This window comes from Vulpes vulpes, chromosome 13 (genome assembly GCF_048418805.1).
Source record: "Vulpes vulpes isolate BD-2025 chromosome 13, VulVul3, whole genome shotgun sequence".
NCBI lineage: Eukaryota > Metazoa > Chordata > Mammalia > Carnivora > Canidae > Vulpes > Vulpes vulpes.
In genome coordinates, this window is record NC_132792.1 from 29,649,566 (window position 1) to 29,675,098 (window position 25,533).

The 25,533-nt window shown below is 38.7% G+C and overlaps 1 protein-coding gene across 20 annotated transcripts in view; it reads right to left on the reverse strand.

Annotated features, from left to right (window-relative positions):
• Positions 1–25,533, reverse strand: part of OXR1 (oxidation resistance 1) — a 449,165-nt gene that overhangs the window by 74,803 nt on the left and 348,829 nt on the right. For 2 of the 20 annotated variants that reach the window (XM_072734053.1, XM_072734051.1), the window contains exon 1: positions 5,270–5,595. The exons of 12 other annotated variants lie outside the window; for them this stretch is intronic. In XM_072734053.1, coding sequence (XP_072590154.1) covers positions 5,270–5,468 — 199 coding nt within the window. In that variant the 5' untranslated portion in view covers positions 5,469–5,595. Of the gene's footprint in view, positions 1–4,102; positions 4,194–4,295; positions 5,135–5,269; positions 5,596–25,533 lie in introns of those variants that run through there. 6 more of the 20 variants (XM_072734055.1, XM_072734054.1, XM_072734061.1 and 3 more) reach the window with 6 other exon arrangements.

The following is a 25,533-nucleotide window of genomic DNA, read 5'->3' on the forward strand; positions in this document are numbered from 1 at the left end:
TAAGTTTGTTGGTGACCATGAAGAGAGACTTTATAAACAAAAGAACTATTTGCAGTTACTTTATTTTTTAATTAATGTTTGATTTATTAAAGGACAAATATATAAACCTAGCTTTTCTTTAAGCCTTCAACTATAAAGAACATTTTATTTTTAAATCTAGTAACTTCTAACACACTTCCCAAGGTGCTTTTGATAGCTGATGGAATAAAACAGAAAACAAACTAAATATCCTTAAAGAATCCTATTTATAAACCTGAGGAGTTAAATTTTCTCACATAAACTGCATTTACAAATTTACCGTATTCAATATTAAACACTTTAATTGGCTCTAACAAAGACATCTAAGAATATTAACTGTAGGTAAATTCATTAGAATAAAGTTTGAAATATAATTAAGTTCTAAATATTCTCATAGCTAAATTTAGCCAAATACTTAAACCTTGCAATTTAAAAAACAATTACACAAATAAAATGTATTTACAAGACTAATTTGTATGTACTCTAGTAGACCTAATTCTCTGAAACACAATCTGGGGGAGGGGATAGCCAGCAGGCACTCTCATACAAGGGCAGGGGAGAGGCAGAGGGAGAGAGAATCTTAAGCAGACTCTGTGATGAGCATGGAGCCTGATGCAGGGCTTAATCTCACAATCTCACCTGAGATCATGACCTGAGCCAAAATCAAGAATTGGACATCTAACCGACTGAGCAATACAAATGCCCCTAAAACACAGTATTTTAAATGGCAAATACACTGATTATTCCTAAACTTAATTCAAAAATATTAATATTAAGCACTTATTAAATGAAATTTATTCTCTATATTTACTTTTAACCTTACCATGGATAAATGACCCACTAAGTAGTGATTCTCAAAGTGAGATCCTTAGATCATATGAAGGAAAGCAGTAATTCTCAAAGTGTGGTCCTCAGACCAGCAGCACCAGCATTAACTATTGGTAAACTATTAGAAATACAAATCATGGAGCCTAATATAGAAGTACTAAATCAGAAGTTCTGGGGAAGGGGCCCATCATTTTTGTTCTAATGAGATTTTCAAGTGATTCTGACATACACTAAAGTCTGAGAATTACTGCTTTATTGTAGCGTCAAATATTCAGAGACTGCTTTGTCCGAAAACACAGATTACACAAGACTTCAGTTCAGAGATCCTGAGATGAGCAACAATTTTAAAATAGGGAAATATACCCTGAGAAGGAAACAATATGATGAGTTCAAACTTACCATCAGTTACCACTAGCAGACTAAGGTTATTTATCAAGGTGGAATTCTTCTCCTCCTCCCCGGCCCCCCACCACCACTTTAAGAAATGAGACTAAGAATGTAATCATCTAGGATCCTCCTCCTCCACTGACCAACACTGTGAGTCTTGGTTTTTTTTTCTTAAATAGTTTTTGCAATAACTGGTCCTCCAAATCTTTTAGAGGCACTTGGTCTTTCATGTGTTCAAGATAAACTATTATCTCTTATGTGTAATCAACATCTGCAATTTCTAATCTCTTCATTGGATTTTGCTTTTTCAGCTCATTTTAATATATTTCTAATCCTAAAGAAGCTTCAATGACAACCCATCCTATTCTTTACCTAATTTAACTTGTTTTAATTTATCACACATGATAGAGCTCTGCATTCTTCTCACGTTTTTTTTCCCCCCTGTCTGACAGGGCCATCACTCTTATAAATATTAAGATATCACCAGAATCTATTCTACATCCCTTCTTTCTTTGTCTGGCTCAGTTTCTTCATCAGGAAAATGAGTAACAGTACCTATCTTATAGAGTTGTTATTAGGATTAAATATTTTCTAGTGCCTGCTCAAGGTTCCTGGCAACTAGTATTCTTGTTGCTGTTCCTCCTGAAAGATAGTGTTTTAATCACTAAAGCTAAGTGAAAATAAATTTTAAATAGGACTGAAATGTGTTTAAAGTATACTGTCACAGAGTTGACATAGCAGGATAGCTTATGATAATAACTATATCACAGAAAGTTGAGACTTAAACTTGATAAACCTAATTATTTACACTTATTTATTACTATTATAATCTAGTAACATGATTACTTTTAAAAGCTAAGTAAAGTAAGTCAGAGAAAGACAAATACCATATGATTTCCCTCATGTGGAATTTAAGAACAAAACAGATGAACATGGGGAAAGGAGGGAAAAATAAGATGAAATCAGAGAGGGAGACAAACCGTAAAAGACTCTTTACAGGAAACAAACTGAGGGTTGCTGGAGGAGAGGTGGGTAGGGGGTTGGGGTAAGTGGGTGACAGGGAGTAAGGAGGGCACTTGATGTAATGAGTACTGGGTGTTATATGCAACTGATGAATCACGAAACTCTACTTCTGAAACTAGTAATACACTATATGTTAATTAATTGATTTTAAACTAAAAAAATTTTTTTTAAAGGCTGCATAGTATAGGTTATGGTCATGCTCCCTAACAAGAGCTATACTCAAGGTCCAAATATTTTTCTTGAATCAAGTCATAATTTACTCTCTAGGCAGAAACAAGAATTGCATCATAAGATTTTTTTTTTTTTTGTAATTATTATCGACTAGAGAGATGGTGTGATAAGCTCCTTAATGTGTCTAAGTCTCAATTATGGTTTTCTTGGGGGGAGACTATAAAATGTTGGAGTCAGAAAACACTAAAAGATAGTAGCAAAAGGAGCCACCTAGGAGAGTAAAGGAATCAAACACTAACTAGTCCAGTAAGTGGTTTATTTATAGAAAGAGCAGAATCAAAAACATTTGACCAAAATCTTACCTAATTCATTCTTAATACATCAACAGTAAAGCTATTTTATCAACTGAACACAAAATGGGGCAAGATCACTACAACAAATGGGGTCCTGGAGTGCAGCCAATTTACAAGTGGGGATGTGTCTGTACAAGAAATACTGCGATATTTAAAGGACATTTTAAAGAACTAAAGGAAGGGTGAGACGATAGGAAACTTAAGCAGCTGTTATAAAAATCTGAAATAAAGGTAGTCACAAGCAGAAAGGGCAAAATAAATCTTTCAAACAGACTGACAGATATTCATTCTGAAAGACAAATACAAAAAAAAAAAAAAAATCCTATAGCCAAAATCCACTGGGTAGCCAGAAATAAAAATAAAGCATCGTTTATTTTTCACTTGTATGTATACATGTTGCCTCTCAACGGAGTCAATCTAGGAAACTATACTTATTCTAAAAATGGTGATCAAACTATTGCTGGGTCAAATTACTTCTTGAACTACCTTCAGAACTCTGTAGGCATAACTTCATAGATCCACAACGTTTTTACACCAAATACTATTTTCTAGCTTTACTGCCCATCATTTTCACTGGCTGTGATCTAAATGAAAAAGGGCTCTAAAACTGAGAACCTTTGGGATCATCTAATCAGTCTCATTTACAAACAAGAAAAGATAGGCCCAAAGAGATTAAGTAAATGTACAAATTCTTTCAGCAAGTTAATGATAGGATCTCCTGCACACCTGACTGTGGTCATAACTAGGACATCACAAGGCCTCTCTAACTTGTGTCAGACATCTGGGAGCACCATAAATATTAAACAATGTGCCGTGGGGATCCCTGGGTGGCGCAGCGGTTTGGCGCCTGCCTTTGGCCCAGGGCGCGATCCTGGAGACCCGGGATCGAGTCCCACATCGGGCTCCCGGTGCATGGAGCCCGCTTCTCCCTCTGCCTGTGTCTCTGTCTCTCTCTCTCTCTGTGACTATCATAAAAAAAAAAAAAAAAAAAAAAAAAAACAATGCAATGTGCCGTGACCTGATAAGGCAGCTTCAACAGAAGAGGAATTTTAAAACTGCAACTCTGAAGGAGAGTGTCAGATATAGCAGTCTGCTCAATAAATGTCTTAGAATGAATAAATCTGATATATATGTTTGGGCTCATTAAAATACTGATCATATTCCTTACTGGTTGAATCACATCACATATTTCTGAATTCTACATCTATCTAGAGGCTAGTCAAGTCACCTATGAACTGTTTTCAATCAAGCAACTAAAGATTCATTTTAAAAAATCCTTTATTCTAACACTTTAAAAGTTCAGTCCTCATCCTTGGTCCTACCTTCAGGAGAATTCTGCATCTGGTTAACATTCTTCAAAGCAGATATATAGGATCCCCTCCTTTTCCATTTTTAATTCCATAAACAGGAATTCTAAAGATATGTTAAGGAAAGTGAGGAAAAATTATTTTAAGGGGGCAATGCTATAATTAAGATTTTTAACGTCCAAGTTTCTTCAAAGTTTAAATCACACACCTACACACACAGATCAACAGATGTCTCCACTGTTTCACTGCTTTAAAATGAGTGGCAAGATGTGGGGTTATGGATAGATTTTAAACTCCGTGAGCTTTTCTCTATTTTCTAAACGCTCTAATGCTAAGTCTACTCTCGTAACACCAAAATGCATATTAAAACAACTAACAAAGATAAAATAGAAAAGACTAGGTCTGCTGCTTAGTCGGAGGCCAATGACACTGGAGAAGTTCTCTTACGGAATACCTCTTCAGCGAGCACTTTTTAAGATTCCGTGAGACATCAGTATCGGGCCTTTATGACTGTTTTTGTTTTGTTTTGTTTGAAAGAACAGTACGAAGACGTATGATGAAAAAAAAAAAAAGGCTAACACAAGAGCGGGTAGAGAGGTCGCTGAGGGGAAAAAAGTCTCTAAGTTCTGCCATCTCGACACCACAGTCCATGGCACAAAAATCAACCCAGGTTCCAGTGTAAACTCCGCATTCTCTTCCGACGTAACCTAAGTGCTGCAGCCTGAAGCCTGCCGCCCTGACGCTCGCCAACCGCCGAGGAACAGCGCTGACCCGACCGCGACCGAACCCGCCGCCGCGCTCTCCATTACCTCAAAGAAAAAACACCCGCATCATAATCGGTGCGAGAGTCACCTCCCCGTGGGAGGGAAAAGAGAAAAAGAAAAAAGAAAAAAGAAAAAAGAATGGGTGCCCTCGTCCAAATACTCGGCGGGGTGAAGAAAGCGGAGTGTAGATAAAGCAGGAAGAGCAGAGCAGCAACAGCGACGACGCAGCCCGCAGCAGGTCTTCCGTCCCGGGCGCCGCGGGCCTCCCCCCCGCCTCCCGCCCCGCCCCGCCCCCGCCTCGCGCCTCGCGCCTCCCGCCTCGCGCTCACCTGCCAACGCCCCGCCGCGCGCCCCCCGCCCCCCCCCCCTGCCCTCAGCCCGGTCGGCCGCGCGGGAGGCGAAGGAAGGCTGGGCTCACCGGGTCCCTCCGGGCTGGACGGCGCCGGGGGCCAGCGGGGCGGGGACCCGCACCCGGGGTCCCCCTGCGCGGGCTCCCTCAGGTAGTCCTCGAAGCGCACCTGCCGGGCTTCGCCGCCACCCCCGAAGCCCCACAGGCGGTTGGCAGTGCCCCGCAGGAGGCGCCCGCTCTTCCCCGTGAACGTGGTCAGGTAGTCCATGCTGCCGCGGGGCAGGCGCCCGGGAGGCCGCGGCGGCGGCCGCGGCGGCGGCGGCGGCGGCGGCGGCGGCGGAGGCGGCGGCCACTGGGTGCGCGCCCGCCCCTGCGACCCGACCCGGGGGCGGTGGCTCCGCGCGCCTCACAGGAGGCGGGGCGGGGGAGGGGGCTTCCTCGGCGTGGCCCGGGGGCGGACCATCCGGAAACGCGGTACCGGGGGATCGGGGCGACGGGGGCCGCCAAAAGTTTTTTGAAAAGTTGTTCTTGGGCTTCCAGACGCCACGTCAGGCAAAACTTCGCTTGTGAAGGAGGCGCGTTCTCCCCGGACAGAGGCGGGGCGACAAGCCGGCGGCGTTCAAGCAGGCCGGACCGGCCCTCCCCGCCCCTCCACCCCCCGTCCCGCGCCAGTGGAGCAGGCCTGCCCCGCCCCGCCCCGCCCCGCCCCGCCGGGCCCCGCCGGGCCGCGCCGGCCGGACTTTCGGGACTGCAGTGGAGAGCGGGGCGGGCCAGCCGGGGGCCGAGGGGGGCCGAGCGGGGGCCGAGCGGGGGCCGAGCGGGCGCCAGGTGCGGCCCAGGGAGGCTCTGCTGGAGCTACGCGACCCGGGGGGCTAGGAGGGCAGCGCAGCGCAGAGAGTTTCTGTGCGTGCGTGTGTTGGAGGAAGGGGCACCACTCAAACTTACGCAGTTGTGATTTTGGGGTGCTGCGTGGGGGCGGCGGGGAGGAGGGGAGGTTGTTTTTACATAAAACTTCGTAATTAAAACAAAACCAACCTAAGTAAAAAATAAATTCCCCAAAATAACCAATCCAGATAAAATGCTTTTTTTACGAAGCATTACGAGCACACTCGAAGGAAAAAGCATTCATAGGCAACGTTTTCAGTTCCTTGTGGCGTTATGAACTGATGTTAAGAGTTTGACATGCCATGAATCTGGTCCCCTAAAGCAAGGTAATTAAGGGCCTTAGTGTGCAACCTTATCCTCCCTTAGAGAAGAATCAATGACTTTTTTTTTCTAGAGTTCAACTTATTCATTTTTAATATTTTATTTAAATTCAGTTTGCCAACATACAGTAGAACCCCCAGTGCTCATCCCATCTTGTACTCGCCTTTAAAGCCTGCACCCGGTGACGCCACCCCCCACCCCCCTCCCCTTCTGCAGCCCCATCCCCCATCCTCCTCCCCTTCTGCAACCCCATCTCCCACCCCCTCCCCTTCTGCGTCCCTTGATGTTTCCCAGAGTTAGGAGTCACTTCTCATGGTTTCTCTTCCTCTCTAATTTTTCCCCACTCAGTTTCCCTCCTTTCCCTTGCAGTCCGTATAAATCAATTTTGACATTTACTTGATTTTGTTTCTGTGAGATCTGATTATTCTCTTCCTTTCACATCTATACCACTTCTAGTTTTTTGCACGCATTAAATAAATAAGCCTTCTTTCTTGGAATTACTAACTTATTACAGTATGTGAAGAAAAGGTGTGAACTGGTTAAGAGTCGAAGATTTAATCATGTGTGAATTAGTTAAGAGTTGAAGATTTAGTCATACCAAATAATGGAGTCCAGAAAATCCTTCAGGAACTCAAGCGTTTTGCCAAACCATAAAGATTATCCCCTTCTTCCCTTTTTCTAATTGATACTTTTCCCCCACCATCACCTTTTCAGCTTAAATTCTTACTAGAAAAATTTCACCATTCTAACAACAGCATTACCTTTATACCTGATTAAAAAGACAGAATGTTTGGGCTATACCCCCAGAGTATAACTCCAGTGTTTGTGAAAAGGGATCCTGGAATCTGCATATCCAGCAAACATCCATTCAGATGTTTTGGACCTCCTACTAGACACATCTGGTAGAATGGTAAGTGGCTCCTAGTTTTTCTGAGATTTCCTTTTGATAAGGAAGCAAAACCACCTTTAGCACCACTTCTAAAATCTCACAGAAGCTCAGTAAGCTTAAAAATCGAATTGGAATGACTTAGGTCTAATTCTGATTAAACTGAAATTCTTTTTCTAAAGTATGTTTTATGTCTTTAAATTTATCATTTAGTTCGTGATAATCATATCCAAAATAGTGTCTGAGTTTTTTATAGTTGATTAAATATGCACTTTTATATCCAACCTCAGCAGGAACCTATACTCTATCAGTTCAAATACAGGTTTATAGGCAGTTAACCCATCTTTTTTCTTTTTCTTCGTTTCATGGAAAGCTACAGCTGCTGGAGAAAAATGTATAACCTTGATGATTAAGTGCTTTACAAATTTTGATTTAAACACAACTAAAGACCATAATGTCTCCAATATCCTTTTATGCATATAATCAGCTTTCTTTTTTATTTATTTGTTTTCTGAACCATCACTATTCTCCTGAAGTTACTAAATTCATCACTCCAATATGTTATTTTGCCTTCTGCATGAGAAGTCATAGGCCACCAAATATGAACACTCTCACTTTTCTTCCCTTTTTCTTTTCCATCTACAATAAGCTCATCTTCACTACTTTGCCTCAGAAGGAAATCTTTACTTCTGTCCATGCCATTCCCTCCAAATTAACTCTTTAGTTATTTTTTATGTATGAGAGAGAGCTCACAAATGGGAGGTGGGGGGTAAGGAGGGGAGAATGGGAAGTGGGGCAAGGTGGGGCAGAGGGACAAGCAGATTCTCCCCTGAGTGGGGCTGGATCCCAGGAACCTGAGATCCTGACCTAAGCCCAAAGCAGACGCTTAACCAACTGAGCCACCCAGGCACCCCTCAAAATTAACTCTTGATCTTAGTCTGGTTTATATTATATTTGACTTGTCAGCATTATGACTCCTCTCTTGTATTATTTTCTCTCTCTCCACTCCACTCTGGTTCCTTTCCCTTTTCCTACCTATATCATTCACATAAATCCTTCATCCTTAAAAAAAAAAAAAAAAAAAAAAAAAGTTTCTTTATACCATGCCTGCCTCCTCCAGCAACCTTTGCCTCATTTTAAAATACTTTTATTTACATATGATTTACAAGCCATGTAATTCATCTGTTAAAGATATACAATTCAATGGATGTTGTATATTTACACAGTTGTTAAACCATCACCAAAATCTAATTTTTCAACACTTCTCTCACCCTAAAAAAGATATTTCTTTCCTCTTTGCAGTCACTCCTCATGCCCACACCCAGGAGTTGGTGACCACTAGTCTATCATTCGTCTTTATGGCTTTACCTTTTATAAATATTTCATACATATGGAATTATATAATACCTGACTTCTTTCACTTAGCATGTTTCTGAGGTTTATTCATGTTATAGCATTTATTAGTATTTCAATCCTTTCTATTGCAAATAATATGCCACTGTATGGATATATCACATTTTATTCATTCATAAGGTGATGGATAATTGGACTGATCTCATTTTTTGGCTATTATGAATAATGCTGCTTATGAACATCTCTGTACAAATTTTTGTGGACATATGTTTTCATTTCCCTATATGTATAATAGTATCAGTTTACGGTCTACAAAATGATAATTTAATACAAGTATGTATTGCAAAATGATTACCACAATAAGGTTAGTTAACACCTCCATCAATGCACGCAATTACTTTTTTTGTTTGTGTGGTGAGAACATTTAAGTTTTACTCTTTTGGTAATATTCAAGCATGCAGTCACCATGCCATACATTGGAACCTCAGAACTTACTCATCTTAAAATTGGAAGTTTATATTATTTGAACAACATTTCTCCATTAATCCCAACCCCAATTCCCTGGCAACCGCTATTCGAACCTCTGTTTCTATGAGTGCACCTTTTTCAGATTCTGCATGTAAGCGAGATCATACAGTATTTGTCTTTCGTTTCACTTAGCATAATGCCCTCAAGGTTCATCCATGTTGTTGCAAGTGATAGGATTTCCTTTTTTTAAATGACTAATATTTCTCTCTCTCTCTCTCTCTCTCTCTCTCTCTCTGTGTATGATATTTTCTTTATCCATTCATCCAGTGATGGACATTTAGGTTGTTTCCAAGTCTTGACTATTGTGCATAATGTTGTAGTGAACATGGAAGTGCAGATAAATCTTCAAGATAGTGATTTCATTTCCTTTATAGATATATACCCAGAAGTAAAATTGCTAGATCATATGGTAGTTCTAGATTTACTTTTTTGAGGACCCTCCATACTGTTTTCCACAGTGGCTGCACTAATTTATATTCCTACCAATAGTGCACAGGGTACCCTTTTGTCCACGTCCTTACCAACAGCTGCTATCTCTTAATGTTTTGATAGGCAGTGATTTTAACAGGTGTGAGGTGATATCTCATTGTGTTTTGATTTGCATTTTTCTGGTGATTAGTGATATTGAACATCTTTCCATGTTTCTGTTGGCCATTTTTATGTCTTCTTTAGAAAAATGTTTGTCGAAGTATTCTGCCCATTTGTTTTCATTGGCTTTTTTTTTTTGCTATTGAATTATCAATTCCTTATGTATTTTGGATATTAACCCCTTATCAGATAAATGGTTTGCAAAGGTTTTCTCTCATTCTTTAGGTTGGGTTTTCATTTTATTGGTGGTTTCCTTAGCTGTGCAGAAGCTTTTTAGTTTGATGTAGTCCTACTGGTTTATTTTTGTTTTTGTTGCTTGCCCTTTTGGTATCATATCCAAAAAATCATTGCTAAGATCAATGTCAAGGAGCTTTTGTCCCTGTGCTTTCTTCTGGGAGTTTTACAGTTTCAGGTTTCACATTTGCGTCTTTAATCCATTTCATGTTACTTTTTGTGTATGATGTAAGTTAGGAATTCAATTTCATTCTTTTGTGAATATCCAGTTTACCCAACATCATTTGTTAAAGAGATTGTCCTTTCCCCGGTGAGTATTCTTGGCTCCCTTGCCAAATGTTAGTTGATAGCATATGGATGGTTTATTTCTGGGCCTTGATACTGTTCTGATTACTATAGCTTTGTAATATAATTTAAAATCAGGAAGTATGATGTGTCCACTTTTCTTCTTTCTCAGGATTGGCTATTTGAGGTCTTTTGCAATTCCATATTAATTTTTAGGATTGTTTTATTTCTGTAAAAAATGCCATTGGACTTTTGAAGGGATTGCATTGAATATGTAGAACACTATAGGTGGTAAAGGCATTTTAACAATATTGCTCTAATACATGAACACAGAATACCTTTCCATTTATTTGTATGTTCAATTTCTTTCCTTAATGTTCTGATAGTTTTCAGAGCAGAGATCTTTCACCCCCTTGGTTAAGTTTATTGCTAAGTATTTTGCTACTTTTGATGCTATTTTAAGTGGGATTGTTTGCTTGCTTTCCCTTTTGGATAGTTCATGGTTAGTCTAAATGAACGCAACTGATGTTCTATGTTGATCTGAATCCTGCAAATCTATTAAAATCATTTATTAGTTCTAACAGTATCTTCATGGAGTCTTTAGGATTTTCTATATATAGGATCATATCATCTGTGAATAGAGACAATTGTATTTCTTCCTTCCATGTTTGCTTGCCTTTTCTTTCTTTGTCTTGCCTAAATGCTCTGGCTAGAACTTCCAGTACTGTGTTGAATATGAGTGGTGAGAATGGGCAACCCTGTCTTCCTGACCTTAGAGGAAAAGCTTTCAAAGTTTCACCATTGAGTGTGATGTTAAGGGGCTTGTCATATTTATGGCCTTTATTAGGTTGAGGTACATTTCTTCCACACCTGATTTATTGAGAGCTTTTGCCATGGTAGGATACTGAATTTTGTCAATTATTTTTCTGCATCTTCTGAGGTGATTTTATAATTTTTATTTTTCATTCTATTAATGTGGTATATGACATCTATTGATTTGCATATATTAAACCATTCTTGCATCTCAGGGTTAAATCCCACATAATCATGGTACATGGTCTTTCTAATATGCTATTGAATTTGGTTTGCTAATATTTTGTTAAAAATGTTTGCATCTGTATTAATCAGAGATATTGTCCCGTAGTTTTCTTTTCTTGTGGAATTCCTATCTGGCATTGGTATTAGAGTAATGCTGGCCTCATAAAATGAGTGTTGGGAATGTTCCCCCCTCTCCCATTTTTTGGAAAAGTTTAAGAAGAACTGGTGTTAATTCTTCCTTAAATTTTTGGCAGAATTCTCCACTGAAACCATCTGGTCCTGGGTTTTTCCTTTTTTTGAGGTGTTTTTGATTACTGATTCAGTCTCCTTACTCATGTTTGGTCTGTTAAGATTTTCTATTTCTTCATCATTCAATTTTAGCAGGTTGTATGTTTCTAGGAATTTATCATTTCTTCCAGGTAATCCAATTCTGGGCATACTGATCTCTTATGAACCTTTAGTTTTGTGTGTTGTTGGTTGTAATGTCTCCTTTTTCATTTCTAAATTTATTTATAGCTGTTTGCCTTTTTTTTCCCCCTTAGTCCAGCTGAAGGTTTGTCACTTTTGTCTTTTCAGAAAACCAACTCTTAGTTTCATTGGTCTTTTCTATTGTTTTTCTGGTCTCTAAATTTTTTTTTTAATTTTTATTTACTTATGATAGTCACAGAGAGAGAGAGAGAGAGAGAGGCAGAGACACAGGCGGAGGGAGAAGCAGGCTCCATGCACCGGGAGCCTGATGTGGGATTCGATCCCGGGTCTCCAGGATCGCGCCCTGGGCCAAAGGCAAGCGCCAAACCGCTGCGCCACCCAGGGATCCCTGTTTTTCTGGTCTCTATTTCATTTATCTGCTCTGCTCTTTACTAGTTCCTTCCTTCTAACTTTTGAATGAAGTTTGTTCTTCTTTTCCTTCTTTTGTTCCTTGAGGTATAAAGTTAGGTTGCTTATTTGAGCTCTTTCTTTTTTCTTAAAATTTTCTATAAAATACCCTCTTAGTACTGATTTTGCTATTTCTAATAGTTTGGGTATGTTTTGTTTTCATTTTCATTTGTTTTAAGATACTTTTTGATTTCCCCTTTGGCCCATTGGTTGCTCAAGAGTGTGTTGTTCAGTTTACAAATATTTAAGAATTATGAATGTTTCCAGTTTTCTTACTGTTATTGATTTCTACTTTCATACTATTGTGGTTGGGGAAAGATATTTTATATAATTTCAACCCTTTTAAATTTGCTGAGACTTGTTTTGACCTAAGATATGATCTGTTCCGGAGAATATTCAGTATGCACTTGAGAAGAATGTGTATTCTGCTGCTATTGGACGTTATGTTCTGTATTTGCCTGTTAGGTCCATTTGGCCTAAAGTATATTTTAAAACCAATGTTTCCTAATTGATTTTCTGCTAGACTAATCCATCCATTGTTGATTGTGGGATATTAATCCCTTATTATTACTGTATTGTTATCTGTCTCTCCCTTCACATGTGTTAATATTTGTAAAAATATATTTAGATGCTCCAAAACGGGTATATCTATATTAATGATTAGTATATTTTCCTAATGAACTGACACCTTTGTCATTTTATAATGACCTTCTTTGTCTCTCATGGTTTTTTTACTTAAACCTATTTTGTCTACTTTGAGTATAGCTATTCTTGCTCTCTTTTGCTTTCCATTTGCACAGAATATCCTTTTCCATCTCTTCACCTGTAGTCTTTATGATTCCTGAAGTTAATATGAGTCTCTTGTGGGCAGCATATAGTTGGATCTTGGTTTGTCTTTTTTTTTTTTTTAAATCTATTCAGCCACTCTATACCTTTTGACTAGAGAATTTAATACACTTACATTTAAAGTAACAGGTAGAGACTTGAATAAGGGCTTACTGATGCTGTATTATTGTTTTCTGATTGTTACTTAGTTCCTTTGGACCTTTCTCTTTTGCTGTCTTCCTTTGTAAATTGAGGGATTTCCACAGTGATATTCTTGTATTTCCTTCTTTTTATCTTTTGAGTATCTACTCTAGGTTTTTGCTTTGTAGTTACCATGAGTTTTACATAAAACAAAATAGCTTTTTAAGCTGAAAACTTAATTTCAATAGCATGTAAAGATTCTACAATTTTACTCCTCCCCCTTTTGTTTTTGATATTTCAGTTTACCTCTGTATTGTGTATCCATCAACAAATTATTAAGCCATACTTATTTTTAATACTTTTGTCCTTTAACCTTTTTACTAGAGATGTGATTAATATATCACCATGTTACAATCTTAGAGTACTCTAAATTTTACTATATACTTATCTTTATCATTGTCTTTTATATTTTAATTGTTTTTTTTTAAGATTTTTTATTTATTTATTCAGAGAGAGAGAGGCAGAGACACAGGCAGAGGGAGAAGCAGGCTCCATGGAGGGAGCCCAACGTGGGGACTGGATCCCGGGTCTACCAGGATCACACCCCCAGGCTGCAGGCGGCGCTAAACCGCTGCGCCACTGGGGCTGCCCTATTTTCATTGTTTTTATGTTCTCAATTAGTATCTTTTCATTTCAGCTTGAAGAAATCCTGTTAGCATTTTTTTGTTGTTGTGTTAAAGCCTGTAAAATCTAACTGGCAACTATTTTATGGGATAGAAATGTCAGCACTCAAATTTCTGATGTGATCTGCAGAACCACTGATTGAATCAATAAAGTGGACAGACAGTAAGCTAAGAGGTTTTCTAAGTGTTAAGAAACAAAGGAATGAATCTATTTTTCACTTAATCTATCTGCATCTGTTAGTGAACCTACAGCTAAACTTGGTGTGTAGCCAAACTGGTTAAAGCTTGACATTAACGCTTTCTGTATTCAAAGTCTTGATGATTTTTTCTCCACTAAAAGGGTGGCACTAGCATTCAAACTTATCATATGAGACTGTCACTTGTGTCAAAATTATCACAGAGCGGAAGAGTATACGTTGTTGTTTGGATACAACCATGATCAAAGCATGAACAGTATATGGCAACGATTCAATTTAACAGAATGGGAAAGAACTTAATATTAAGAACAAATTCCCCTGTAGTAGATGCCAATCCAGGATATGACCATCACAAACCCTACTAAAAACCAAGTGATTTTTGGTCAATTTGAAAACTGTCTAAAAAGTGTTAACAACTACACTTGTCAGAAAAAAAATAAACATATGTAAGTAATCAAATCAAGCAAGGACCTAGGAATAGCATCATTGAGAATTGTAATTGAAACTTAAGTCACAATAACTCCTATCAACTTGCCATATACTTATTTGAGGACTATTTTTATATCCTATCAAAGATTACATTATATTAATTACAGCTCAAATACTCCATATCTGGAATGTGGCAGCTTCTGACTCTGGATCAATTTCGCTTAGCTCATTGAATGAGTGCCAAGAGATATTAGCATTTATATCCAAAGTTGTGAAAACTTAACAAGGCTTTGAAAGTCTTTGGGATCAATAGCCAATCAAAATCCCCACAGAGGAATGTTACGGTATGAAGGCAAATATTTACAGTCTCTTTCCACTGCAGATTTTTTTCTGTCTGTACTGTGTGGGGTTGTAGTACAGTGTTTATTTCTACAGATGTGACTAAGTGTGTAGCCATGAAGTAGTCTACTCTTTATCTCTATCTCTGATGCAGGACTCAATCCCAGGACCCCACGACCACACTCTGAGCCAAAGACAGATGCTCAACCACTGAGCCACCCAGGCGTACTGCTTTTCCTCTACTTTAAAAACACTCCTTGTTCACAGCAGCAGCTTTCTGTTGATAATGACAGTCAGCTGTGAAACCTTTTTCAAAATGCAAATTTCCCAACTATATCCCATACATACATTAATCCTACCTGCATTATAGGTATATTATAGGGATAATATATATCCAGGGTTGTAGGGTGGGGCTCAGGAGCCTACATTTTTCGATTATGAGCCATGTTTGAGACTTGCTCCTTTGTAGCTCTTCCAGGTGCTTCTGCATATTTGGCTTATGGGAATCACACATTACGTTCAAAATAAGGCCATACATAAGACTAGTTTTGGCAAGTACTGAGAAGAAGTGACGTATGTGTTTTATACACATATGTGTCAAGAACAGCCTCTGTTTAAAATCCAGGCAATGTTTACCACTCCAGATGCCTCTGCCCCTGCCTCAGCAATGAAGGATACTACGTGCTCCAGATGGTACAGCTACTAGGTGGGAATACCTGAGAAACTCTGTGGACCAGAACTCCTCCTCCCTAACCTCAACCTGAACTGGACCTGTAATATTGGCAAAAAACAGGTTGAGAAAGACACTAATTACAGCAAGCCACCCAGGTTCAGGGGTTCATTTGGCACTGTAGCATAAGCTTATCCTACTCTGACTGATACAAGGGTGTTGCAAATGCTTCCTTTACATTTATTTTTCCCTTTTATACCAAATTAATATAGGTTCACCCCAGTAACTTAAAGTAGAGCATTCCTATGAAACCTTTCATCAGCCAAAATGGTAAAAAGGGAAGAAGCAATTACCATTAATTTATATGGAAAAAAGGTTAAGCATTCCCAGAATAAACAAAAAACAAAAAATCCAAACCTCTCTGGTTTTACTGATATCTTAGGACACATCCTGCTAACAGATGCACAAAATAAATCGAGATAAAGATGCTCAGAGACACGGTTCAAGGTAGGATGGCTTGATGATGAGATGCTGAGTGTAATTCCATGGGGCAGGAGCTTGGCGGGCCTGCTCTCCCTGCTGGGGGTGAATGCTGCCTCTATAAATGCTTACTGCAAAACATGTGCTTAATGCTATTCTCACTGTTGCCTTTTGTTCATAGCAGCAAAAATCTTCTTTGGATTTCTTTTGGTTATCAAAAAGAAGTACTGATTAATGTAGGTAGGTCTTGTGTAAAGGTGAAGAAGTTTAAACCTACAGGGGGATACCTGTACCTTGAAGATTAGCTCATTTATGCTGTGACATCAGTACATTTTACTTCTAGACCTCTCGTAATTTTCATATTCTGAGGTTGCAAGACTATTAATTTTTTTATCATTTAAACCATGTATCTGAATAAGGATTTTCTCAACATTCACAACCAAAAAGCAAACAACCAAAACACAGTAAGTATAATGCTGAGGCTCTGATGCTAACAAGAATCCATCCATCATACGTCATTCCCAGTTTAAAACTGGTGTTTCATTTACATCAGCCCAATTCTCTCAATATATGTCTTTATAATCAGAAAATATCATAAATTTGAACTTGTAGAATATACATATGCCCATAAAATGCCATTTTTATGTTTTATATATTGTTTTTTTTTTTTAAAGATCTATTTATTTATGATAGACACAGTGAGAAGGAGAGAGAGAGGTAGAGACACAGGAGGAGGGCGAAGCAGGCTCCATGCCGGGAGCCCGACGTGGGACTCGATCCCGGGACTCCAGGATCACTCCCTGGGCCAAAGGCAGGCGCCAAACCACTGAGCCACCCAGGGGTCCCCCTATATATTGGTTTTATGTAAAACTTTATTAGAAAAAGTTTGAAAAGAATTGCTTTTAGAGCAACAGAGGGTAAGTACCAATTCTCTTTCACACAATGCCCTTAACATATTAATAGCAACCTTATTAGACCTGAGAGAGGCCTTGGTGTTTATCTAGTTGAGCCATTTATTTTCATTGATTTGTTAGCCAAGGCCCAGATTCATCAAATGAGTCTCAAGGTCATATACTTGAATCAGAACAGAGCCAGAAGACCCTAGGGCTTTCCTACAGGGAGTGCTACCACATGAAGGGCTCCATCTTTGGGCTGAGCAATTAATTGTGACTCTCAATTTACCCAAACATTTGTTAAAGTGGCATGATGTCCCATAAAGTCTTTTTCAGATGTGAAAGCTAAGTCAAACTATTGATTTGTTTTTGAGATTTAGCTTTTTTATCTGTAAAATAAGAGCAAGTAGTACCTATCTTATAGCTCTACTGGAAGAGAGCTTCTATTAGAAAGTATATCACTTATGTACAATGTGAGGGCCATTGTTCTTTGGCTTTACATGACTAAATTTAGATTTATTACCTTCAGATGTCAGTCTATACTTCTAGATCAGGATTCAGCAAAGTATCGTCCATGGATCAAATCTGGCCTGACATCTGTTTTATAAATGTGGTTTTATTGGATCATAGCCACACTGGTTCATTTATGTATTGTCAGGGCCTGCTTTGGGGGCTACAGCAGTAGAGGTGACTAGTTATGACAAAGGCCATATGGACCAAAAGCCTAAAATATTTACTCCCTTGCTATGTTCAGAAAAAATTCTGTTGATTTACATTCTAGATTGCTGAGATAAGTTTTTAAAAGGATTTTATTTATTTGAGAGAGAGAGAGAAGGAGGGGGGGAGGCAGAGGGAGAAGGAGACTCCCTGCTGAGGAGAGAGCCCAATGTGGGGCTGACCCGAGGACCCTGAGATCATGACCTGAGCTGAAGACAGATGCTTAACCAACTGAGCCATCCAGGTGTACCTGCTGAGATCATTTTGAAACTACTCTTGATTCTTTTATCCATAGTATCATCCAATATCTCTTTCACTGGGTCAGCCATGCACTTGGCTCCATTTAGGCTGTTCACAGAAATGTTTAGTGAGACACAGGGAAGGAGAGGCCCATGGCATACCACGAGAGACCACCTTCATAGCTGACAATGATTACCATTCATCTGAAGAAGTATGAATCCACTAAATGATACTATCAGCCAGTTCTTAATTATCAACAATGTTGTGTATTTGTTAAATGCCTTTCTAATACGCAGAAGATAGGGTACAGACCCCTTTTTTCCCCTCCCAAGTGGTTTCAAATCTGTGTTGTTTCTGTACCCTTCAACTCCATTTCAGCCCCATTTTTTTGAAATCTCAACTAGTCACCTAGCTACAGGTTTCTGGCAGATCTACTATTGTCTGTGTAGAGATTGATTATTACTATTAAACCTGATTATTATTCTTCCTGGGTGCACTAAATTCCCCAGCTTTCTTTTCTTTTCTTTTCTTTTTTTTTTTTTATTCATAGAGATGCAGAGAGAGAGAGAGAGAGAGGCGGAGACACAGGCAGAGGGAGAAACAGGCTCCATGCAGAGAGCCTGACGTGGGACTCGATCCAGGGTCTCCAGATCACGCCCCGGGCTGCAGGCGGCACTAAACTGCTGCGCCACCGGGGCTGCCCCCAGCTTTCTTTTCAATCAGAGGTGGCCAAGTGACTAAGTTCTAGCCAATGGAAGGATTGCAAAAGTCATGTGTGCTCCTTCCAGGCCTGGCCCACCCACAAAAGCATCCCATTGGTAACCCTCCATGGTCTTATCCTTCTCACAGCCTGGAAGTTGATGAGCATGGAGACCTGAGAGGCCATCTATTAAAGATGGCAAAATCACAGCTAGAAAGAACCAGGGTCCCCGAATCCATCCTTAGAGAGGAGCCACGCACCACTCCAAGAATACTGATTTTGGACTTGAACGTGAAATAAATTTCTATTGTATTTAAAACATTATATATGTGTTTTGATGTTTGTTATGAAAGAGAATGTAATTGTCAAAAATACACTTATCATTACTATTACTGCCTAAATATCACAGGAAAATATCCTAATAACTCCATTTTCGAAACCAGGAGGTTACAATTCATGTAAAGTGGCTATGGGTTGTCTTTCACTATATTCTCACCTACTTTGGCCTAAACATGTCCATTTCACTATTTTTGTTTTGTATTCTAATAGCTCATTCTCCTTAATTGACAAAAATAAAGCAAAATAGGCATTACACTTGTTCTGCCTTTTAGTAATCTCTTACTGCACACTTTCCTAAAAGAGCCTCACATTTCCTTCTTGTTCTCTTAGTCTAGGCCTTCCCTTTTCAACAGAATGAACCGAGTTTGCTAGTTTCTTTACTGTTTCTAAAGCCTCACCCTCTGTTTTGGCCTGACCCTTTTTTTTTTTTTACAGTTTCTTGCCATCCTTACATTTGTCCCTGGTAATACGTCCTTCACGTTTTCATCTCTTCTAAGAGCTAAGCTCAGACAACGTCTTGTTAAGTCATGCTGCTTCCTCCCCATTTTGCTTTTTCATTAAGATTATTCATTACTTTGGTTTTCTTTGGAATGCTACCATCTCTCCTGAAGGCCTTAGTTTTAGTCTTTGAAATTAGATTAAAATGTCTTTTTTATTATCTGCCCCTTCCTACTATCATTCAACTAGGACAGAGACTCCCTTTACTGCTTAGAACATGGCCTGGCACATAGTAGGCACACTAATATTTTATTTGTTTAATAATTGAAATCATGTCTATCCTTTCTCTAAATCTGATACTAACACTTTTCTACAACCCAAGAATCAGATGTAATTAAGTTTAGCTTATTTCCTCTCTTCAATATTAAGGAGTACCAATTTTCAATACTTTTCTCTCAAAGAGTGATTCTCAGCCTTGGCTCCACATTTTAAGACTCCTGTGGAGCTTCTGAAAATCCCAATGCTCAGGCCACACTCTAAATGAATGAAATCCAAATTTCTCACAGGTAGGATACAGACCTCAGGGAAAGACACTTCCCAGGTGATTTCAGTGTGCAGTCAAGATTTAGAATCACTGCAGGATTCCTGTTGTTTCTGTAATAGTCTTTCCTTTTAGTGAAAATGAAGTCAAAATATCAGTAAATATTATGACATCATCTTGCAAGGGATTGTTAATAATAATGAACATTTATCAATTGTTTACTATGCCAGGCATTGTTCTGAGAGTTCTTTCATACCTTATTTCCTTTATACCTCACATCCACTCTGTGAAGGAGGTTAATGAACCCCTGTTTTGCCAACAAGATTATGGAGTCAGAGAGGTTAAGGAAAGTAACACTGTCATTTGGGTCAGTCAAGAGTCTCTTGGGTGTTTGCTTTTAACTTCCTGATACTACAGCACAAGGGTTATCAGTCATGGGCAATTTTGCCTCCCAGAAGGCTTTCTAGATTAAAATATAGGCCTCTAGTTAAATTTGAATTTCAAAAAAATGACAAATAAGTTTAATACAAGTCTGGACCAAATATTACATGGGGCGTACTTATATGAAAAGTTACTTGCTGTTTATCAGAAATTCAAATTTACTGGGGCATCCTCTATTTTCACTAAAATAGAGTGAAATAGAGTTGCTTAAGCTGGCAACTCTACCCGCAGGGAATATTTAGCAATGTCTGGAGATATTTTTGGTTATCAAACTGAGGATGTGCTACTGGCATCTAGCAGGTTGAGGCCAAGGATGCTGTTTAAGACCTTATAATGCTCAATGCTCAAGACAGCTGCCACAACAGACCATCCATCTTCAAATGTAACTAGTGCCCAGGCTGAGATCTAGTGGATGTTGGGAAAGATTAACTACTCCCCCAAACTTCTCCCCACCCCCGTAACAGCATCATGCCTCTGGCAACTTTTATTTTTACCTTCATTTATTTTTTAAAAGATTTTACTTATTCATGAGAGACAAAGAGAAGAGAAGCAGATATAGGCAGAAGGAGAAGTAGGTTCTCTGCAGGGAGCCTGATGTGGGAGGACTAGATCTTGGATCCAGGGATCACACCCTGAGCCAAAGGCAGATGGTCAACCGCTGAGCCACCCCTCTGGCAACTTTTATAGACTTCAGAAAGCTGCCTTTATCTATCTATCTATCTATCTATCTATCTATCTATCTATCTATCTATCTATCATCTATCTATCTATCATCTATCTATCATCTATCTATCTATCTATCTATCTATCTTTATTTTATAGAGAGAGCAAGCACTAGTGTGCACACATAGGGAGAGGGAGAGAATCTTCAAGCAGACCCCCTGCTGAGTAAGGAGCCTGATACGGGGCTGGAGCTCATGACCCATGAGATCATAACCTGAGCTGAAACCAGGAGTCAGATGCTTAACCGACTAAGCCACCCAGGCACCCCAGAAAGTCTCATTTCATCCTGTGTCTAGCTATAATAATATGTAATATTCTTTTGCATTTGCACTCTAGTAAGGTGTGCCTGGAGATATCATTCATCTACTGCTCCTGGTGCCTCTTCATCTCGCTACAAAGAAGATGTGGGACAGGCTTTTGCCACTTCCTGACATATCTTCCTTTGCTTTCTCTTTCATCCCCACATTTTCAATTACAGCTTCAAAATCTATGTGGTTCCAGTTAAGACATTGTACTCTCTGAAGTCCTCCTTGGGCCAATTTGATTTAGCTGCAATTAGCACAGAAAAATCTGGGACTGAAAGAAAGGTGTGATAAAAGCCCATATGGCAAAAGGAGAAGATAGCTTCATGCAAAATGGTTTACTGCTAATGGAATGATGTTTCTTTAGCTGGCAAATTTGTATGTTGTGAATGCCACTACCATGGTGGCAAGTTTTTGATAACCTCTAAGGTTGCACTACCTAGCAGATGTTTTCTCAAAACTTTAGCAAAAGAATGTTGCAATGAATTTTATAAATGATTTATAAATTATTTTGTAAAACGTGCATATTAGCTTGTCATGAATAAATCTAAGTAAATGTACTTTATTATAGTGCATATTTTCTTGTTTGATTTTGGAGCCTGTAAAAAAGCGTGTTGAGTATTCTTTCAAGTGTTATGATCAAACATAGGATGTATTTGGTACAAAGAGTTTTAAGTATTATTTTCAGGAATTTGAGCTTAAACACTGAATCATGTGCCAGAATTTTAATTTCAAAAGATCTGTTTTTCTTAGACGTAATTCATTATACTCATTTTAGAGTATTTTTAAAAACTGATTTGCAAGGTAACAGATGTCAATTTTATGCCACCAAGGGTTACAGCTTAAGTTACTTAGCAAAGTGAAGATCACTCACTATTCAGGCTTTTAAAATAATATACTTATTTCTATTATTTTTAAATAGAGGATTATTGTGCCTAAAAATCATCATGCTTACTACGTATCTTTCCCCAAAAGAAAAGACCATGAGTTCTGGATTATATAAAAAAGAGCCACATCCAGAGGTCCACATATCCTTAAGTGCCCAGTAAGGATTATCTGCATTAGCAAGGGGATAAAGATAATTACTACAAAAATCTAACATACAGTTAATTGACATATATATACACACACACTTGCCTTGCATGTGTCATATAGGTGATCCTTAATAAATATGAATGCATTCGTCCAAAATTTGATATTGACTATTTATAAGGCATATATGTTTGAGTATTCATGTCTAACCTAGGGATGTTAATAGTATAAAGAAAGAAAAAGAAACAAGGAGAAACACTGCCTTTGTAAATACAATGCTTTTTCTTTGATTGACCAGAGATAAACCAAAGTAGGACACTCAAGATCTTAGAATTCCTAGCAGTGGCAGATGGCAGGGAGGTTGCAAGATTTTGTATACTTGCTCCCAAAGGGCTCTGTGACACCTCAATAATACTTATCTTAGTACACTATTTGTTTATATGTCTGAAACTATAAGTATGCCTGTCTACTTAATATGACCTTACTACTCTGTCTTCTGGTGCATTCCAGAAACATCCCAAATGACACATCAAGTTCATACACCAGAACTCTGAACCCCTTGCCTCAAATCCTCATCTTACCCTATCAATTCTAAACCATTATACCATAAACCATTATATGTATCATGACCGTTACCCTATCCTAACCAAGTTGTTACACTGAAAGACACGCCTTAAACTTGAAAAATCTCAAATATACCAAATATTTGTGCCTGCTCTCCCCCTACCAACCACCTCCTAGGTACTACTAAGGTTCTGTTGAGCTAGTATTCTCCTTACCTCAGTACTAACTCAGCTTTGTCTTACCAAAAGGTGGTTTTAGAGATATTGTGGGGAGTCAGCTTTTGACACTTCATTAGATTGTGAATTCTCAATGGGCAGGGTCTATGTCTCATTAATATTTTCTATAGGTTTTTTACACAGTTCCCCTGAGCAGGTAGCTCTCAAAGAGTCTTTAGACCAGTAGCATCAGCATCATCTGGGTTTTTTTTTTTTAAGATTTTATTTTATTTATTTTAGAGACAGAGAGCAAGCAGAGAGAAGGGTAGAGGGAGAAGGAGGGAAAGGGACAAGCAAGCACACTCCCCACTGAGCTCAGAGCCTGAGGCAGGGCTCATCCCAGAACCCTGAGCAGGACCTGAGAGGAAATCAAGAGTCAGAAGCTTAAGCACTGACTGAGCCACCCAGCCTTTTAAGAAATTAAAATTTCAGGCTCAACCTTAACTCCATTGAACTGAAAGGCTGGGTGGAACTCAGCAATCTGTGTTTTAGTCAGTCCTTCAGGCAATTCTGACATACTATCAAATTTGAGAACTACTGTAGCTCACAGCAGATGGTTAATACACACAAAAAAGTACAGGGAATACATGATGAGAGTCAAGGGAGGTATAGTTATTCTTAATTAAAGTAGATAAAGTACAACACGGCTTCTTGGAGGAAGTGACTATTAGGGACTTGAAGGATTAGTAGAATTTGGGAATAAAGGCTGAAAAAAGTAGGGTTTAAGGGTGCTGGACTGGATTACAGAAAACATTGAAAGAGGCTGAAGCTAAAATGTGAATGTCCACCGAATGAGTTTATACTTCTTTCTGGTGATAGTAGGGAGTCACTAATGGTATGGTGCCCTTGGGGAGAGAGTAATGTAAGGGAAACAAAACAAAACAAACACAAAAAACACTGTGCATGATTGGAAAACCATGCAGTGTATAAATTCTGCTGGATTATCTGATTTTGACTCTATGGGAGCTACTTTATAACTCTATAAATTGTAAAAAGTGATAGCAATCCAAAATAATTCCTGTCTATAAACAAAGGCAGTCTTGTCTATGTGAATTCCATCCAATAGACTGAATTGGCTCTCTTCACCAGCAGTGGAAAAATGTGCCTAGATCTGCACATTTATTTCAATAATCCTCATCTATTAATATGTCTGTTTGGATTCTCCTTTGAACTGATTATAACATCTTACTGGTTCCTTCATTAATGAGCTAAGTACAATATTTAAAGTGTCCATTTTTATATCTGTCTTGATTTTATACCTTTTTGTGGGAGAAAATTAAATAAAATATCTTACTGTCTTCTCTGATAGAACTCTTTGGGATATATACACATGTGTACACACATACATTAAATCTCTTTCTTTTTCTACAATATTCTTTTAAAATATGAAAGGAAACAAAATTTTTGCTGTATTTATTAATTCTTTAGATTATGAAACTTCACATTTTCTAATCCACCCACAGTCATAAAGGCATCTTAGATCTTTTGGAATATTGTTATATTTTAAAATGAACGATTTTAACAGTAGCAACATGCTTAGGAGAAACAACAAATTATTCTAATTACAATTCTCTAGCCAAGGATTATAATATTGTGCTGTAGCAGAACAAGCAAGCGGAGGGGTATAAGAGTGTGTAGAACATGTTTATGGAATGGCAGACATTCATGATTTAACCACCAGGTTTTTGTACTGACTGAGGGCTGATGAGCAATACAGACAATTTTATGCAGAGGCTGATGCTGTGGAGGGAACAGAGGGAGAGACAAGGGAACTGGGCATCTTCTAGTAAGAAGAGGGAGAGAAAACAACTTGAATATCTACAAAATTGAAAATCACACACATCTAGCAATGCAGCTTCCTATTAACAGGGAGCCTCTCAGTAGCATAACCCAAATTAGAGAAGTGTTAAGGACCAGCGCCTGAGTGTCAGCAATCCTCTGATTCAGAGTCAGAATCAAAATTCCCTCCACTATCCTATTACTCATTTATTTCTCCTAATACATATTTGTCTAAAGGAAAATCTTAGATGCTCTAGATTATTCCATAAAATCTAAACCAACAGACCAAAATATAGTACCATATAGGAAGAGCTACTTGGTTAAAATGGGAAGGTTTCTGAAAGCAAATTCTTGCTTGTCCACTGACTCACTCTATAAACACGAGGCACCTACTAAACCAGTCAGGCGTTGGTTATTCATCTATAAACAGTATAATGCTATATCTCGGGACGCTGGCTGAGTTTACTATTTAATCTTTGAGAACCATTCTCAGGTTTCTATAGGAAGAAGCCACAATACATAAAACATATTACCACAAATACTGCCACTTAATAAGCTGCAAAAGTGCTTGGGTTTTATTTTTAATAGCATGGGGGATTTTCTTTTGCTCCCTTTTCTAAAAAAAAAAAAAAAAAGATATGCTTTGCAGTT